At 48.7% G+C, this 18,598-nt stretch overlaps 1 protein-coding gene across 1 annotated transcript; it reads right to left on the reverse strand.

The window, feature by feature from the left end:
- Nucleotides 1-3,788: 3,788 nt before the first annotated feature.
- On the reverse strand, nt 3,789-6,611 carry LOC109778403 (G-type lectin S-receptor-like serine/threonine-protein kinase At2g19130). The gene has a single exon (XM_020336955.4). The coding sequence runs from the start codon at nt 6,458-6,460 to the stop codon at nt 3,980-3,982; it is 2,481 nt and encodes an 826-aa protein (XP_020192544.1). The 5' UTR covers nt 6,461-6,611; the 3' UTR covers nt 3,789-3,979.
- Between the last annotated feature and the right edge of the window lie 11,987 nt (nt 6,612-18,598).

The following is an 18,598-nucleotide window of genomic DNA, read 5'->3' on the forward strand; positions in this document are numbered from 1 at the left end:
TTTGTTCCGCGTCATGGGTGGTAAAGTACTGTAGTTTTTTTTTTTTTTGCGGGGGAAGTACTGGATTGCTCAGCCAAACTTGCTAATAACACACTACTGCGGAATGGTTATTCGGGATCTACAAGAGATGCTCTAATAATATCTACTCCCTCCGTTCCTAAATATAGCTACTCCCTCCGTTCTTAAATATAAGTCTTTTTTAGATATTTCAATATGAACTACATACAGAGCCTTTTTTATGTGAGCCAAAACCTTGGTTTTGAAAAACTTATTTGGATAATATTGGTGGTTTAGTTGGCTCACACGAAAAAATTGGTTGGAGTACCTACTATTGATTTGGATTATTTTTTTTTGGCTTTTTTTACCACTACTTTGGGAGATACTGGTAGCTCGGTTGGCCAACTAGCGTGGCTTACTTTTTCTGTCACGTGTGCACTTAAAAGCGGGACCAACCCATCAGGAATTGTGTCAAACTGTCAACGGTGTCAAATGACGGATTAGAGCTAGCTCAATAGATTACAACAATAAGTGTTATTTTGTGCAACCCAAATAGTAGGCATTATATGAAAAATCAGCCTCAGTAGGTGGTGGTTTGTGCGAAAGTGTTTTTCTGCCCGCGAGCTCAAATGCATCGATGATGAACAGTAAAATAAAATAAAAGAGTAAAAAATCTGAAATTATTTGGCAACAAACATTGACAAATTGTCTATACATGTGCAGATTTCCATGATGAAAAAACATCCCTAATGTTCTAATAAAAATCCATGCTTCAAACTTCTTTTAAAAATAGTCTTTTTGGAGCATCATACCCTGAGCATGTAGACACTTCGTCAATGTTGGTTGTCAAAAAGTTTCTGATTCTTTTACTATTTACTTAAGAGTTTTATGTTCATGAGGGAGCATTTAAGCTTGCGACCGTGGTTTGTTAATTTTCCCTTTTTGTTGCTATTATAGTGATTCCTTTCCTTCTTTTCGGGGTTCAATAATTTAGCTATTTTTTAAAACACAATACAGACGCAGGCGCTCATATAAAGGCGCATACACTCGTCCCTATGAACACACACGCAGACGCTCGACGGGAACGTGTTCTCTCACTGAATGCGCATTGCGGAAATCTTGAACCCTGATGGACTGGGGATACCACTGTTCTCCTAACCATCCAACCACAGATTGGTTCGCAATAATTTATTAACAGTTAGTAGCTAATAATTTAGCTCTTAATTTGTAATAGTTTGTTCATTAGAGTACCTCTCTTGTTGCATGCTTACTTTCTTATTCTTTTGAGTTATCCGATTTATTTTCTTTATCTTTCTTCTGACATTTTCTTCATTTACGACTGTTTTTTCCATCTTATAGTTGTACAGAACAGAGGTGAGCGTAAAAAATGTTATGGCAGCCACCTATTTTAAAATTGGTTATGGGCCATGGGTGCTTCGCTTTCACTTCGGTTGCAAGGAGATGCCTACTAAAGAGTAAGACTGGTTAGAATGAAAAGTATCATATATTTACTAGCCTAATGCATACGATACTATAGTGTATGATAGTATCGCCATAGTGTATAGTATCTTACTTGGTATTATGGTGACCTCATTTATTATCATGCATAACACACACTATTATACTCCCTCCGTTCCTAAATATTTGTCTTTCTACAGATTTCAACAAGTGACTACATACGGAGCAAAATGAGTGAATCTACACTCTAAAATATGTCTATATACATCCGTATGTGATAGTCCATTTGAAATCTCTAAAAAGACAAATATTTAGGAACGGAGGGAGTATCATTTAATACGAGTATCATATCATGACATTCAATTCTCCTTTTCTTATTTAATTGTGTGTTACCTCAACAAAAATGCCTAATTGACATACATGATACTATCTATGATACTCCCACTGAAATCAGCCTAATGACACACTTAGGAATTAAAACTTATATACTGGCGTAGCATCACATGGTTGGAAATCACAAAGTGATATTGAGGGGGATTAGTGGGGAAATAACACGTACACATGCAATGATAGATCGGTAAGAGTATCTATAGTCGGATTGGGCAAATCCGCCCCTCTAAACGTCCGCGGATGCGATCCCGGACATCATTGGACGACTTCTCAAATGCACTCCCTTGCAACCACCTCCCTTACTTTCAAATCCTCAAATTAATGCAAACACATGCAGGTCGATCATACGCATAAATAACATTTGTTCTTAATGAAAAATACAGTTCAAACATAAAGAAAATCGAGCGCATAATTCAGACATTAATTTTCTTGGCTTCCATTGTGGGTCCACATATGCTCCTCAAGATTGTCGAGTAGTTGCACATGCATGTTTTGATCTCAAAGATTCTGATGCATTTCCAAAAAGTTCACATTATGCTCAACATCTTGTTCTGGGAGGCGGACTTGTACTCCGGGCTTCTCAAGATCATGCGTTCGGGCTACCCCTTCACCCTCATCCTCGACAATCATGTGGTGCAAAATGACACAACATGTCATCAGCTGCCACTGCCACCATGTCTTCAATTCCCACATCATTGCAACTCACAAATAATACGCCAATGAGCTTGGGGCACTACGAATGCTCTCTCCACATCCTTCATAGCTCCTTCTTGCATTGTTGCAAAGTAGCATTATTTTTTTCCATGGGGATCGTATATGGTCTTGACAAACACCGCCCACTGAGGATAGATATCATCGGCAAGGTAGTACCCTATGTTATAGTTGTGTCCGTTGACGATGTAGTTGCACGACGGAGCATCCACATCACAAAGTCTCTTGGACAGCAGAGATCGCTGGAGCAAATTAATGCCGTTGTGAGAACCAGATATGACAAAGAAAGCATACCAAATCCACAAGTCCCTTGATGCCACTACTCCTAGTATGATGGTGGCCTCTTTGGTGTGACCTTGGTACATCCCGCACAAACCTTTGAGACAGCCTTTCATTGCCAACATGCAACCAACTGAACCAAACATACCTGGAAAACCTATTGCAGCTCCAATTGCCATCAACCTCTTCGTGTCTTTGACAATTGGTTCTTCTCATGTACTCTGCTCCAAACACCTTTACCAAGTCTCGGGCAAAATTGAGAGTGCATCAAGACATGTGCTCTCCCCCATCTGAACGATCTCACCAACGACATTTGTGGCAGTACCTAATGCAAGCATCCTCAGAGCAGCCGTGCATTTCTGTAAAGGAGAGAATGCTAGTTGTCCATAACAATCCTTTCTGAGAGTGAAGTAGGGACCATGTGCCTCCACGCCCTCTATCACGCGCAAGAACAAGGGTTTGTTCATCCCGAAGCGACGCTGAAAACCCCCCTCATGAAACTTTTGTTTGGGTTGAAAGTAGTCCTTGTAAAATAGCCGTGCGCCAACGATCCTATCCCGGTGTATAATTCTCCTCCCTTTGAGTGAACCCTTGAAGTTTAGAATATGCTCCACTTCCTTCTCCATTTCATCATCATCATGCACTCTTCATCCGACGAATCGACAACTCTTGTTGGATGACTCATTGTTCTCAAACTCCTCATCCAGCTAATTCATCGTTTTACCTACAAAAGAATTAAAAAACAGCTTGGACATTTTGTTGAACACTTAGAGGGCAATGTGTATGACTGGAGGAGTAGGACGTACCACGGTGGCGTCCAGGGCGCCGACTGTGTCAGGGGCGGCAAGGTCGGGCCGTATAGGGGGGATTCGAGGGGTTCAGTTGTAGATGCTCTAAGTATGGCTCGCAAGCATAGGATTTTTGCCTATTAAAACAGGACCAAGAAAATGTAATGCAGTTCTAAAATTTTCCAGATCCATTCCCTAAAAATTCTAACATAGTACTGTACTAGCTTAATACTACTACCAGGGCACTGCTCCTTCGAACTTCCATGATCCGACGCACAAAAGGAAAATTAACTACCGTCAAACCATACAAGCATTTCATATTCACTCGAGTTATATGATGTGGCTAATTTTCTCTCTCACGCCTTTTCTGTCGCTACTTTGTTACTGCTCTCTGAATAGAATTCATCCTGTTCACCTCCACCGGCGCCTGCGTTCACCTTTGCCAGCATGTGAAGCCGGGACGGGACCGGCGGTAAGCCGACGTCGGCGACTCCTTCAAGCTGCTGCACGACGAGCCCCATGGTCGGCCGGTCAGCCTCCTCGTCCTGGATGCACCAGCAGGCGATCCTGCAGAGCCTCTCCATCTCCTTCACATCGGCCTCCTTGGCCAGCCTCTCATCGAGCAGCCCGACCACGTCGCCCTCATGCAGGCTCACCGCGGCGTGCACCGGGAAGTACATCCCGTAGCCTCCCTTCTCCGACGGGGAGTTGTTGCGCCGGCCGGAGACGAGCTCAAACAGCACGAGGCCGAAGCTGTACACGTCCGCCTTGGCGGTGACCGGCGAGCCGGCGAGCCACTCCGGCGCGAGGTACCCGAGCGTGCCGCGCATCGTGGTCAGCACGCGGCTGAAGTCGTGGCCCACGAGCTTGGCCATGCCGAAGTCCGCGAGCTTGGCGCCCAGCTCGTCGTCGAGGAGGATGTTCTCCGGCTTGATGTCGCAGTGTATGATGCACTCGCGGCACTTCTCGTGGAGGTACGCCAGGCCCCTGGCCATGCCCAGCGCGACGCCGTACCTCTGGCCCCAGCTCAACACCTTCGCCGCCGAGCCGCCGCTCCCGCTCTTGAACAGGTACGAGTCCAGCGAGCCGTTGGCCATGTAGTCGTACACGAGCGCCCTCTTGTTCCCCTCGGAGCAGAAGCCCCGGAGGCGGACGAGGTTGACGTGCTGGATCACGCCCAGGGTGACCACCTCGGCTCGGAACTGCTTCTCGCCCTGCCGGAGCCCGTCCAGCTTCTTCACGGCCACCGGCGTCGCGTCCGGGAGTACGCCCTTGTACACCGTGCCGAAGCTCCCGCCACCGAGCTTCTCTGAGAAGTTCCTCGTGGCGGTCCTCATGGCCAGGTAGTCGAACAGCAGCAGCGAGCCCTGCCCCTGCACCGCCGTCACCTTCCCCTTCCCCCGCCGCCTCCGCAGCATCACCGCCGCCGCCACCCCAATCACGAGGCTTGCCAGGAGCACCACCACGGCCGCAACTACGCTCCCGAGGATCACCATCGATTTCTTCCAGGAATGCCCCGGTGACGATGACGACGCTGCCACCTCCGAGCGCGCGAGGCGGAGGTGAAGAAGAACTCCGGCGAGGCCAGGATCGCCACCTTGGTCAGTCGAGAGGGCCCTCAAGTTAACGAGCTCGCCCTTCCACATGGAGCACTTTGTTCCATCGTACACGTACGCGGTGCAGGAGCAATCTTTCAAGCAAGTGCGCTCGCAGTCCCTGTCACCCCTAACTCCGGCGGCCTCCGACGAGCCATTCGGGAGCTGCACGGGGTTCGGCAGCTGCATGAACCTGTCTTTGGTACAGTCCAGTAAGGTCCGCCTCTCGCACCCGGAGGCGGTGTTCCTCAGCTTCCACTCTTGCTCCGACCGCGGCGCGAAGCCGGCGGGGCACTGGCATGCGGGGCTGGTGGTGTTGCTGCACAACCCGAAGGGGCCGCACGAACCGTGGACGTCGCAGGCGTCGTGCGGCTCCGAGCAGAAGAGGATCCACTTCCCGGCCATGTCGCTCCACTGGCGCCGCCGCATCTGCCCGTTGACGTCAAGCATGAAGTTGCCGGCGCCCATCATCGGGATCCGGTCGTGGTAGCTGAAGAAGTTAACAGTGCCGTTGCGCGCGTAGGGGAACCCGGCGAAGTAGCCCGACCGCATCTCCGGCACGTTCACGAAGATCTCGCCGTCCCACAGGCCGGTCGTCCAGTACTGGCGGTGCTCGCCGCCGCCGGCGTCGGAAAACAGGTCGAACTTGGGCTGCCCGCGCGCGTCGATCTCCATCGTGAACGCGCCGGGCGCCGGGTTCTCGGCGTCCGACCACGAAGTGAGGAAGCTGTGGACGCCGGCGCCCCTGTTGTAGCCGAGCCTGGCCCCGGGGAGCCAGGTGTCGGTGGGGTGGTCGAAGCTCTGCCACACCAGGTAGGCAGACGACGACGTCGCGTTGCTCCGCCTCACCACGAGGTTGCCGTCGTCCTGGAGCGTGGCGACGGTGGTGCTCGGGGGCGACCGGGAGGACGCGTTGGACGACCACAGCAAGGTGTCCGACGGCGTCGTGAGGAGAAGCAGCTCGCCGTGGATGCTGAGCATGAAGCGGGAGGTCGACGGCTTGACAACCGGGTGCTCTCGGTTCGCCACCCAGACGACCGTTTGCTTGGAGATCTTCTTGTACCAGATGCCGACGTAGTGCTTGCCGGAGTTGCCGAGGGAGAAGAAGCCGAGCTCGAACTCGCCGCCCTTGGACACCAGTGTCTCGTTCCATGGGAGTGCTTGGCCTAGAGCGAGGGTGTCGATGGCAGTCGTAGGGAGCTGTAGGCTGGAGAAGAGCAGGAGGAGCAAGGGGATGAGCATGGTGGCATGCAAATTGGTGGATTTTGCTACGATCTGCGTATGATTGGTTTGTCTGCACTCTCCTTGTTCCGATAAATGAGTAGCCGAGCCTGGGTTTAACAAGGCGAGCTGAAATAATTTAGCCCTCGTTTCATTTTTGCAACAAAAATCTATGAGTTGATTGTTTTTTTGGAATGCTTAAGGATCATGCTGACTGAAAGTCTGAAAGCAACATACTCCCTCCGTCCCATAATATAAGAACGTTTTTTACACTAGTATAATACCAAAAAATGTTCTTATATTATGGGACGGAGGGAGTACGTTTCAGTCCATTCTATCCGAACCGTTGGATGTCAATCCCACAAGCCGGTGGCTACCACCCCTCCTTGCCCGAGCCACCGCCCCGGTTATACCCCTATGCCGACCATGATCTTACTCCCCTCCCCATCCCACCAATAATACTACATCTACGAAGAGCCTGACGAAAGCTTACGTAGACTTCCTAACTAAACCTCTGCCCCTGATTTTCATGGGGTGGACCCCTTCCTCCCCGCATCCCTCCAACCCCAACACTCCACGTTTCCTTTTACGTAAAAGTTTTAAGTAACCTTACGTGAGTCTAGCAAAGCCCTCCCCCCTCCCCCACCCCCTCCCTCAAATCGCACCCGCCATCAAACGGCTATAACTTTTCCGTCGTTGCCGTCTCCCATTCAAGCTCGCTCTAGGGAGGCCTCACCGGAAGAAATCGACTAATCCTAGTTGCATTTTTAGGCAACTGATAAACAACAAATCCAAAAACTTCCAGTTACAAAGAAGACTCTAAAAATGTGTACCCATGTGAGTCCACTAATCCTCTTATCGTATGGACTAAAGAATAAATGAGTCCATAAGACGACTCCCACATGAGGCATTCTCCTCCTTCCTCCTCTCCCACGGCCTCACACGCAAATGTTTCCCCGCCTCTTGTTGACGTCGTCGACGATCTGCCTCGTTTCATGCGGCCTAAGGGCCATGGACGCGCGGTCGATCCCGACCCTTGCCGACGGAGGGCTCCTACTCTGTTTTTAGGGTTTATGCGCTGTTCAGGAAGACGAGGCGGCAGTGACTCCTTAATATGGAATAAGGTACTCCCCGTTTAGCCCACGTCCTGGTGGTGCGTCTATCATCATCGGAGGGCGTGTAGAGATGTGTCTCTAGAGGATCTCCTAAGTTTCGATCGTTGTTTGTCTTCGGTGGATCTGCTTGGATCCAGTCCGCATTCGTGTATCTACAAGATGGATCATTCCGATCAACGTTTCTCTTAGTCGATGACGTTGTTGTTCAGATGCGTTGGTCCTTAGGTGCCTTAGCACGACGATTTCCTGATTGTCTACTACAACAAGGTTTGCCCGGCTCCGGTGAGGGAGTGGCGATGATGGCGGTGCGCCATAGGCTCGCTCCAGTGCTTGTAGTCGTTGTTAGGTGTGCTGGAATTTTGGGCCTAGCCCAATAGCAGTTTCAGAAACTCCTAATAAATCCTAGAGGCCCACGCAGCCCATTCATGCAAGGCAAGAGGTGGAACTAAAGTTTAGTCCCACATTGCTAGTTTAGAGGGAGTTGGACCTTTTTATAAGGGAGGCTCTTTCTCCACATGTATGAGGGTGAGAACAAGAGGGACATCCACGCGCGCCTCGCCGCGCCACGCCTCGCCTCGCCACGACGCGACGCGCCACACCGCGGGTTGCGGGAATGAGCCGAGCCGATGTCTAAATTTTTGCCACGCACGACGGGTATACGAAAGGTCACGCGGGAGCTGAAACGTTTTTCTGTAGTGGACACTGAATCCGAACGGCTCGCAGCTTCGGCTGAAGTCTGTTCGCTTCATCTCCCTCTATTGCTTCACCTCCGTCGCAGCCTGTTCGCCTCCTTCTCCTGTGCCTATATAAGAGAGGTCGCTCCTCTCCAGAGAGACGCACCAGAAGATCCTCTTCCTCTCGCCACAAAGTTCCTGAGCACTGAGCTGCTGCTACGATCTTCCCCATCCCGGCTTGCGGCGTGCACCGCAGGTCGGGACAGTAGGCCTTCGAAACCGCATCTTTTGAGTCATGTACGTGAGAAGGGTGATAAGGTTTTTGGGGAGCGCTCAGCGTGACTACTGATTTATTCGTCACGGACGCCCCGGACTCCGACGACTACTTCCTCGATGACGACTTCTTCCCCGACGTCAACAACCTCCTCGACGACATGGCTGGCGAGGACACCGACCCCAAGACCGGTGCATCTGCTCCCGTTCCGTACGTTCTCATACTCTTCCTGTTAGAGGTTCTGTCACAACTTCTTGCTCTAGTGTCTGTTCTAGATGTGTTCAGTTCTAGTTCATATATGCAGATGCAGTTTACCTTCTCTTTGTCAAATCGTATGACTTGTTTTATCACTGCTATACTAGTCGTGCTTTATGTAGTATTTCTGTTAATAAAATCATTCGGTAAATTGCTCATATCTCCAACAATCCAAAAACCTTATTATAGGCAATTTACCCCGAGTGGTTTTGCTGCTTCCATGAGACCTCCTATGTTTGAGGGTATCCACTATAAGAGGTGGCGCGTGAGAGCAGTCTTATGGTTTCAAACCATGAGTTGCTATGACGCCACTCTTGGCAAACCTGAAGGAGAGCTTGATGCTCAACACACACAAGGTTTTCAGAAAATGGATACTTTGTTTAAGGCTGCTCTCTTGAGTGTTCTTGGTGAGAACATAGTTGATGCTTATGCGTCAATTGATAATGGAAAAGATATGTGGGATGCACTCGAGGCCAAGTTTGGGGTCTCGGATGCTGGCACTGAGCTGTACATCATGGAGCAATTCTATGATTAGAGGATGACTGAAGAGCGCTCCATGGTTGAGCAAGCTCATGAGATACAGTCATTTGCTAGAGAACTTGAGCACTTCAGTTGTATGCTACCGGACAAGTTTGTTGCCAGAGGTATCATCACTAAGCTTCCTCCTTCGTGGAGAAACTTTGCTACCTTACTGAAACATAAGAGACAGGAGTTTTCTGTCCCGGATCTCATTGACACTCTTGATGTGGAAGAAAAGGCGAGAGCAAAGGACACACGTGCTCGAGGTATTGAGGGAGGATCTAGTGCCAATGTGGTACAGAAGCAGAACTTCCAGCCCCACAAGTTCAAGAACAAAGGAAAGTTTGATGGTAAAGCAAAGATTGATGGGAAGAACAAGGCTGTCCAGCACAAGAACTTCAAGAAGAAGAATGACAAGAAGAAAGGTGTCTGTCATGTGTGTGGGGATCCTGATCATTGGGCTCCTAGTTGCCCTAATCGCTATGACAAGCGTCATCCTGGGAAAGGCGGCAAGACCGCTAATGTTGTCATTGGAGACACTGACATGAAGGATGTTGGGTGGTATATTTCCCACTATTCTTTCAGTATGTCATTCTCCTGATTGGTTGATTGACACGGGTGCTAATGTGCATGTATGCGGTGATATTTCCATGTTCTTGTCTTATCAGACCGCAGGGACTTCAACCGTGCTAATGGGCAACGGTTCAAGTGCTTCTGTTCGTGGTGTTGGCACGGTCGATCTGAAGTTTATTTCGGGGAAGATCGTGCGGCTGAAGAACATGCATTATGTCCCCTCCGTCAATAAAAATCTTGTTAGCGGATCTCTTCTGTGTAGAGATGGCTACAAGCTTGTCTTTGAGTCGAATAAATTTGTAATATCCAAGTATGGAACCTTTGTTGGTAAAGGCTATGAGTCAGGAGGCCTGTTTCGTTTATCCTTATCAGACGTTTGCAATAAAGTTGTTAATCATATTTGCAACAATAGTGAATCAAATGTGTGGCATTCACGTCTTTGTCATGTTAACTTTGGTTGCATGTCGCGACTAGCGAAGTTGAACTTAATCCCTAGTTTCACCACTGTCAAGGGATCCAAGTGTCAAGTGTGTGTGCAAGCTAAGCAACCTCGTAAGTCTCATGTGACTGTGGAAACGAGAAATCTTGCACCACTAGAACTCATACATTCAGATCTATGTGAAATGAATGGTGTTTTGACAAAAGGTGGAAAGAAATATTTCATGACGTTAATTGACGACTCCACTAGATACTGCCGTGTGTATCTTCTGAAATCTAAGGATGGGGCTTTGAACTTTTTCAAGATCTATAAAGCTGAAGTGGAAAACCAACTTGATCGAAAAAGCAAGAGGCTTAGGTCCGACCGTGGTGGAGAGTATTTTTCCAATGAATTTGATGCTTTTTGTGCGGAACATGGTATAATCCATGAGAGGACGCCTCCCTATTCACCTCAGTCTAATGGGGTGGCCGAAAGAAAGAACCGTACTCTAACAGATTTGGTTAACGCCATGTTAGACACATCGGGTCTCTCCAAGGCATGGTGGGGGGAGGCGATATTGACTGCATGTCATGTCCTAAACCGAGTTCCCACAAAGAATAAAGAGATAACTCCATTCGAGGAATGGGAGAAGAAAAGATTAAAACTCTCTTATCTACGAACCTGCGGTTGTTTGGCGAAAGTCAATCTGCCAATTCCAAAGAAGCACAAGCTTGGACCAAAGACCGTGGATTGTGTTTTCCTGGGATATGCTTTTCATAGCATTGGTTATAGATTCTTGGTTGTAAAATCTGAGGTACCTGACATGCATGTCGGTACGATCATGGAGTCGAATGATGCGACTTTCTTTGAAGATATCTTTCCCATGAAGGATATGACTACCTCATCTAATCAGGAAATGCCTAGTTCATCGAATCAGGAACCAGTTACAATTATCGAACCTGCCATTTCGAGGGAACACTTTGAAAGTCCTGTGGAGGAGAACAATGAAGTTCCTACTAGGAGCAAGAGACAGAGGACTGCAAAGTCCTTTGGTGATGATTTTCTTGTGTATCTCATAGATGACACTCCCAGTTCTATTTCAGAGGCCTATGCATCTGAAGATGCTGACTACTGGAAGGAAGCGGTTCGTAGCGAGATGGATTCCATCTTGGCGAATGAAACTTGGGAGATAACTGATCGTCCTTATGGGTGCAAACCTATAGGATGCAAATGGGTATTCAAGAAGAAGCTTAGGCCTGATGGTACTATTGAAAAGTACAAGGCTCGGCTCGTGGCTAAGGGTTATACCCAAAAGGAAGGTGAAGACTTCTTTGATACTTACTCACCTGTGGCTCGACTGACCACTATTCGAGTTCTACTTTCACTAGCTGCCTCACATGGTCTTCTCGTTCATCAAATGGATGTTAAGACTGCTTTCCTAAATGGAGAGTTGGACGAGGAAATTTATATGGAACAACCAGATGGGTTTGTACTAGATGGTCAGGAAGGAAAAGTGTGCAAGTTGCTGAAGTCTGTGTATGGACTCAAGCAAGCACCTAAACAGTGGCATGAGAAGTTTGAAAGAACTTTAACAGCTGCAGGCTTTGTTGTAAATGAAGCTGACAAATGTGTGTACTATCACCATGGTGGGGGCGAGGGAGTTATCATTTGCTTGTATGTTGATGACATACTAATTTTCGGAACAAATCTGAATGTTATTAAGGAGGTCAAGGATTTCCTATCTCGCTATTTTCAAATGAAGGATTTAGGAGTGGCTGATGTCATTCTGAACATCAAGTTGTTGAGAGACGATGATGGTGGGATTACATTGCTTCAATCTCACTATGTGGAAAAGATCTTGAGTCGCTTTGGCTATAGTGACTGCAAGCCCTCTCCAACACCATATGATGCGAGTGTGTTACTTCGAAAGAATCGAAGAATTGCTAGAGATCAATTGAAATATTCTCAGATTATTGGCTCGCTTATGTACTTAGCCAGTGCTACAAGACCTGACATCTCTTTTGCTGTTAGCAAACTGAGTCGGTTTGTCTCAAAACCAGGAGATGTGCATTGGAAAGCTCTAGAGAGAGTTTTGTGTTATTTGAAAGGAACAACGAATTATGGAATTCACTACACTGGGCACCCAAAGGTGCTTGAAGGGTATAGTGACTCAAACTGGATCTCAGATGCTGATGAGATAAAGGCCATGAGCGGATATGTATTCACTCATGGAGGTGGCGCTGTTTCTTGGAAGTCTTGCAAGCAGACCATCTTAACGAGGTCAACAATGGAAGCAGAACTCACAGCACTAGATACAGCTACGGTCGAAGCAGATTGGCTTCGTCGGCTCTTGAATGACTTGCCGGTTGTTGAGAAACCTGTACCGGGTATCCTTATGAACTGCGACAATCAAACTGTGATCACGAAAGTGAGCAGCTCAAAGGATAACATGAAGTCATCAAGACACGTTCAGAGAAGGTTAAAGTCTGTCAGGAAAATGAGAAACTCTGGAGTTATTGCATTGGATTATATCCAAACGTCTAAAAATCTGGCAGATCCTTTTACTAAGGGTCTATCACGTAATGTGATAGATAATGCATCGAGGGAGATGGGTATGAGACCCACAATATGAGTTGTTCACAGTGGTAACCTATTCTTTGTGATCGGAGATCCCGTGAATTAGATGTGGAAGACAAGTTGTTGGCCAACTGAGAGGAGAGTATCCTTACTATTAACAATACCACTCCATGAAGATGCAATACTCTCCTAAAACTGCATGGTAGGTTGATGTATATCTTAATGTGTTCTAAGTGGCTCATTTAAGCAGAGATGTTGTCCTGCAGAACACCTTTTGAAGAACACACCTATATGAGTCTGATTGTCAAACGTCGCAATCTATGAGAGTAGGGTTCTCTCTAGTAAACTCATGAAAGGTCTCGAAGTATGACACATAAGCTCCACCCGCGGGGAAGACCCACGGTAGCCACGTATCGATCATGGCTTTATGTGAAGCTAGATTCGCAGAAAACTTGCAGTTCAAGGCCCAGTCCACTGTTCAAGTTGCTTACTAGTGTAGCATAGAGTTCTAGGTGGAAGTTCAACTTAACAGTCTCCACTGCAATACCGGTATATAAAATAGTGTTTTGGAACCAAAGGCAAATTTTGTGTGCCTCTGGGATCTGGTGGGGGATTGCTGGAATTTTGTCTATTTTGGGCCTAGCCAAATAGCAGTTTCAGAAATTCCTAATAAATCCTAGAGGCCCACGCAGCCCATTCGTGCAAGGCAAGAGGTGGAACTAAAGTTTAGTCCCACATTGCTAGTTTAGAGGGAGTTGGACCTCTTTATAAGGGAGGCTCTTTCTCCACATGTATGAGGGTGAGAACAAGAGGGACATCCACGCGCGCTCCTCCTGCACCGCCCGCCTCGCCTCGTCACGACGCGCCGTGCCGCGACGCACCGCGGGTTGCGTGAATGAGCTGAGCCGATGTTTAAATTTTTGCCACGCACGACGGGTATACGAAAGGTCACGCGGGAGCTGAAACGTTTTTCTGTAGTGGACACTGAATCCGAATTGCTCGCCTCTTCGGCTGAAGTCTGTCCGCTTCGTCTCCCTCTATTGCTTCACCTCCATTGCAGCCTGTTCGCCTCCTTCTCCTGTGCCTATATAAGAGAGGTCGCTCCTCTCGAGAGAGACGCACCAGAAGATCCTCTTCCTCTCACCACAAATTTCCTGAGCACTGAGCTGCTGCTACGATCTTCCCCATCCCGGCTTGCGGCGTGCACCGCAGGTCGGGACAGTAGGCCTCTGAAACCGCACCTTTTGAGTCCTGTACGGGAGAAGGGTGATAAGGTTTTTGGGGAGCGCTCAGCGCGACTACTGACTTCTTCGTCACGGACGCCCCAGACTCCGACGACTACTTCCCCGACGACGACTTCTTCCCCGACGTCGACAACCTCCTCGACGACATGGCTGGCGAGGACACCGACCCCAAGACCGGTGCATCTGCTCCCGTTCCGTACGTTCTCATACTCTTTCTGTTAGAGGTTCTGTCACAACTTCTTGCTCTAGTGTCTGTTCTAGATGTGTTCGGTTCTAGTTCGTATATGCAGATGCAGTTTACCTTCTCTTTGTCAAATTGCATGACTTGTTTTATCACTGCTATACTAGTCGTGCTTTATGTAGTATTTCTGTTAATAAAATCATTCGGTAAATGCTCATATCTCCAACAAGGTGATCTATGGACATGGATGCGATTTTTATTATTTTTGTGTTCTATGTACTTCCACGATGCTTGATTAATAGGCAGTCCCACGGCATCATTCACATGGTAGTCCCGTGCACCCCTTCAGTGCGGCTTCTTCGCTTGGCTCGCACTTAAGGACCGATGCTGGACATCAGATAGACTAGCTAGACGGGGACTACCGCACCAGGATGCGTGCCTGCTGTGTGACCAACACGAGGAGACCATGGACCATCTGATGGTGACTTGCATTTTTGCGAGGGAAGTATGGCACTGGATTAGTATGGATACATGTAGACCGAAGTTTGAACCGCTAGACGACGAGACCTTGGTCGCGTGGTGCATGAGGCAGGATCTCAGAAGTGAGCACCGGAAATCTACACGGGGAAAATGCCTTCTGGGCATGTGGATGTTATGGAAGCATCAGAACGGCATCGTGTTCAATGGGGCATCTCCGTCCATCGCTCGGATCACGCAGCGGCTAAGCGAGGAGGGCAGGATATGGAAGAAGGCGGTCCTAATCAAGGGGAGCGACGAGGGTTTTGCAGTGGAGGACGCAGTGCGGATAGATAGTGAGTAGTTAGCCCTAGTATCTACGGTGGCCGGCGCCGGACACCCCCGGTGTAAATATTTTGTACTCTGTGGACTTTGGAAGTCTTCCCCACCCTTCTCTAATGAATGATACACACACTTGTGCGTATTTGAAAAAAAGTAGATCAAAAGTTTTCTCGCAAAAGAAAGAGAATAGACAAGTCCCGCAAAAATATTGGGACCATATTGCGCACTAGCGTGTGTACATTTGTATTAAATTGATATGAAATATTGAAATGGTAGAACAATACATTTGCTTAAATCAGTTGAGACATCATGACTGCACAAAACTTATCATGATTTGAACATTTGTGAATAGTCATGCCAGAACACTCGGTGGACAGAAAGTTTTGAACGTCCATTGTATTTTTCTGAGTCTTTTTGCCCAAATTATTTTCGGTGGTGCCTCACTTTCGTTTGGCAGTGTATCAGACATGGTAAAACGAAAAATGTCATGAAAAAATAAACATGCTATGCTAAAATGAACTATTTAGTGCTTCCGAAAAGTATCACGTCTTGCCATTTTGGAGAAAAGTAAGACCTTTTGGGAAGAGAGCAAATCAGCAAGTAATGTCACATTCGAACTTAATAGCGCCGAAAACAACAGCGAGACCAGGCGCCAATCTTCTGTGGCACGGGTCATTTCCTGTCCTTTGTGTTTCATTTTTCATCATTTTATAAGTTGGCCTCAGGATTTTCACTCATTTGCCAGCAGTGACCTGCAAGCAGCATTGCTTACTTAGCATATAATTTACGTGTTTCATCACTCACTGGCCAGTTGGTTTGATGTCGCAAGCGGCGAGAGATGAAGCAATCATGCAAGTAGGCAAGTACGTACGTGCTGGCATTTTCTTCCACACGCAGCATCAAGGCGTTATCCTTTGGAGGCCGGCATTTTCATCCACCCGCATTCAATTATTCATCAACCAAAAAGGCCAATGGAAATCAGTGCGCGCGAGTACTCCGTCCCGCTTGAGATAATGGAAACGTGCCCCCGTTACAAACAGGCGATGATCAGGTACTGGCACAGCCGTACAGTACAATTTTATTCAGCGAACAGCACCCTGAGTTCCTGATGGATGGCATCCCACAGTAATTCTTGCTAGCTGAAAAATATCGCCAAAGACCGACAAGTACTCTTGGACGGATGCATGTCATCAGTGATGAAATCGATCAGCCGAGCATGGACATGTGACAGCCCAAAGACTCGGTAAACGGAGTTAATGGATGCGACGTACCCCATTAACTCGGGTAACATGTGACAGCCCACGGATCAGGATTGAAACAGGGATGAGCATGAGCAGCGGAGACGCCAACGAATGGAGGATGCGGCCGCGACGACGATTCAGAGAAGTTTGCTGCGCTGATTTGGACGCTGCGCCCTTCTTCTGTTGGCAAGGGTTGAAATCGTCGCTTGATGCATGGTAGGAAAGGGCCGGATTTATTGCTGTTGGTTGGCCGTCGCGGTTGTGGTGTCGATTGCTGTCGAGCTGCCGTGCATGGCGATTCCAAGGGCGGAGACGTAAGCGTCCAGTCGTTCAATGATCTTCGGACCCCAAAATATCGGCCCTTCTTTCTTCCTCTGGGATAATTCGCTGTACGACGGCAACAGCCAGAGAAACTTTTTTTTTTGTTTTTGGCGTTTTTGGGCAGTGATAAAGTGAGAAACAAACCTGGGCACATTCTTGAGATTAACGAAGTCACCATAGGCGTCTCGTAGTCGACGGGAACGTCTCCTTCCACTGAGCACGCATCGCCGAAAAGTCTGGAATAAATTCAGAAAAATGCGAGCGGTAGGATTTGAACCCTGGTGATCTAAGGATATCACTGTCCTCCTAACCATCCAACCGCAGGTTGATTCGCAAATCAGGCCACATAACTGGTTGGCGTGGCACTTGTAAATTGCGTTTAAAGCATCTACAAGACTGCAACAAACACCCAAAAAATAGTCATCATGTAAGAAAAAACTGTCATTTGGGTCACAATTTGGGCAAAAAAACGCCTTCAACAGGTGTCCTATAGTTGTGTGCAGGCACGGTGATGCGACAGCTGTGCACGCCCGGGGTGGCGGCGGCGGGTTTGACTGGACTGTTATGTGGCCGGGAAGGGATGTGGATTGCACGGGTTGCGGGCGGCCGACTCTACAAAGGTAGATTCAACCGGTGGAGAGCGCGCCCGTGGTGGTACACTCTTGTGCCGAGGCGCTCGGGCATCACCAGAAGGGTGGTGCAGGCTTACCTCCGCGGGCGTGTTGACTTTGTTCGGCGGCTAGATGGCAGCCCACGATGGATGGGGACAGACTCGTCATGGGGGCGCCATAGGCGGGAATGACCGGAGCGCTGGCTTTGGCCTCTCTCCGCTCTTCCGTCATGGCGGGGTCTCTTGGGTCGGGGGAGGTGCTTGTGTCCCGTCCTGGTGGGTGGGGCCGGTGTGAGGTTTAATAGTGGATGCCAAGGCGGCGGTCCCGGATGGCAGGCTACTAGGGCAGATTTCGGTAGGCTCGGTGATGGCGGCGCTGGCTTTGCTTCTTGGCCATGTGGGCAACAAAGGAGTGTTGCGGCAGGTGGCCTTAGCTCTTATTCTTTCGGCGAAAGTACAACACCCAAATTTGGGTCGAGTGTCTTGGCCCTTGTAATGGTGTTGGCTTAGGTGCCTCATGGTGGTGCCGTTGAGTGTTCGAGCGAAAGCTTCATGCTTTTGGTGGGTATCACCTTCCTCATGAGGATGTCGTCATGGATCTCTCCCCTATGGCCCTATGTGAGGGATCCGGGTGAAAACCCTAGTCATGTAGGACTCGATCGCGGGGGCACACTACGTTGTGACCATCCTGGGGGACGTTGTCATGGAACTCAGGCGCCGGAGGTCAGAATGTGGCGGTGGATTCAGGTTACCATTTGCTCTCGTCTGCCAACTTCTTCATGTCGTTTTTATTTTATTTATTTTTTGGTTCGTTTTAGCATGTCTAGTTTTCTTTTGATCTGCTCTGTTTGAGGGCTTCCACACTGCCTTCTAGCATTCGGCCATGCACTCTTCCTATAGGTACGTTGTGCCAAAAAAAGCTGCTACAAGTGATGCGAATATAGATCGCCTCTATCTATTGCCGCAAAGCCATTTTGGTTGTCGGGCAAACCCAACCACCCACATTGAACATACAACCCTGCTATTGCCTCATCGCTTGCTGCCGCCGCTCTAGATTCTAAGAGCATCTCCAGCCGCGCCTCCAAAAGGCCCCCAGGGCGACTTTTTCGCGCCGGCGCCGAAAAAAACCACCAGTCGCGCCCCCAAGACGCCGAAATCCGCCGGCTTGGCCCGTTTTTGGGCCCGGCGATCCCAGGCCGAACCCAGCGCACTGGGGGTACTTGGGGGCTCCGGCGAAAGGGAAAAGAGCGTCCGAGCCACCACTGTCAAGTGAAAACGCATCTTTGCACGTCCAGATCCCCCCCCTCCCCCGCGCGCATGCCCTCCCGCCGCCTTGACGATCCCAGCGCCGACCACCCC

This window comes from Aegilops tauschii, chromosome 4, assembly GCF_002575655.3.
Source record: "Aegilops tauschii subsp. strangulata cultivar AL8/78 chromosome 4, Aet v6.0, whole genome shotgun sequence".
Lineage (NCBI taxonomy): Eukaryota > Viridiplantae > Streptophyta > Magnoliopsida > Poales > Poaceae > Aegilops > Aegilops tauschii.

Excerpts from the sequence above, each read along its gene's own strand:
- LOC109778403 (XM_020336955.4), bottom strand. The coding sequence starts at position 6,460 with ATGCTCATCCCCTTGCTCCTCCTGCTCTTCTCCAGCCTACAGCTCCCT.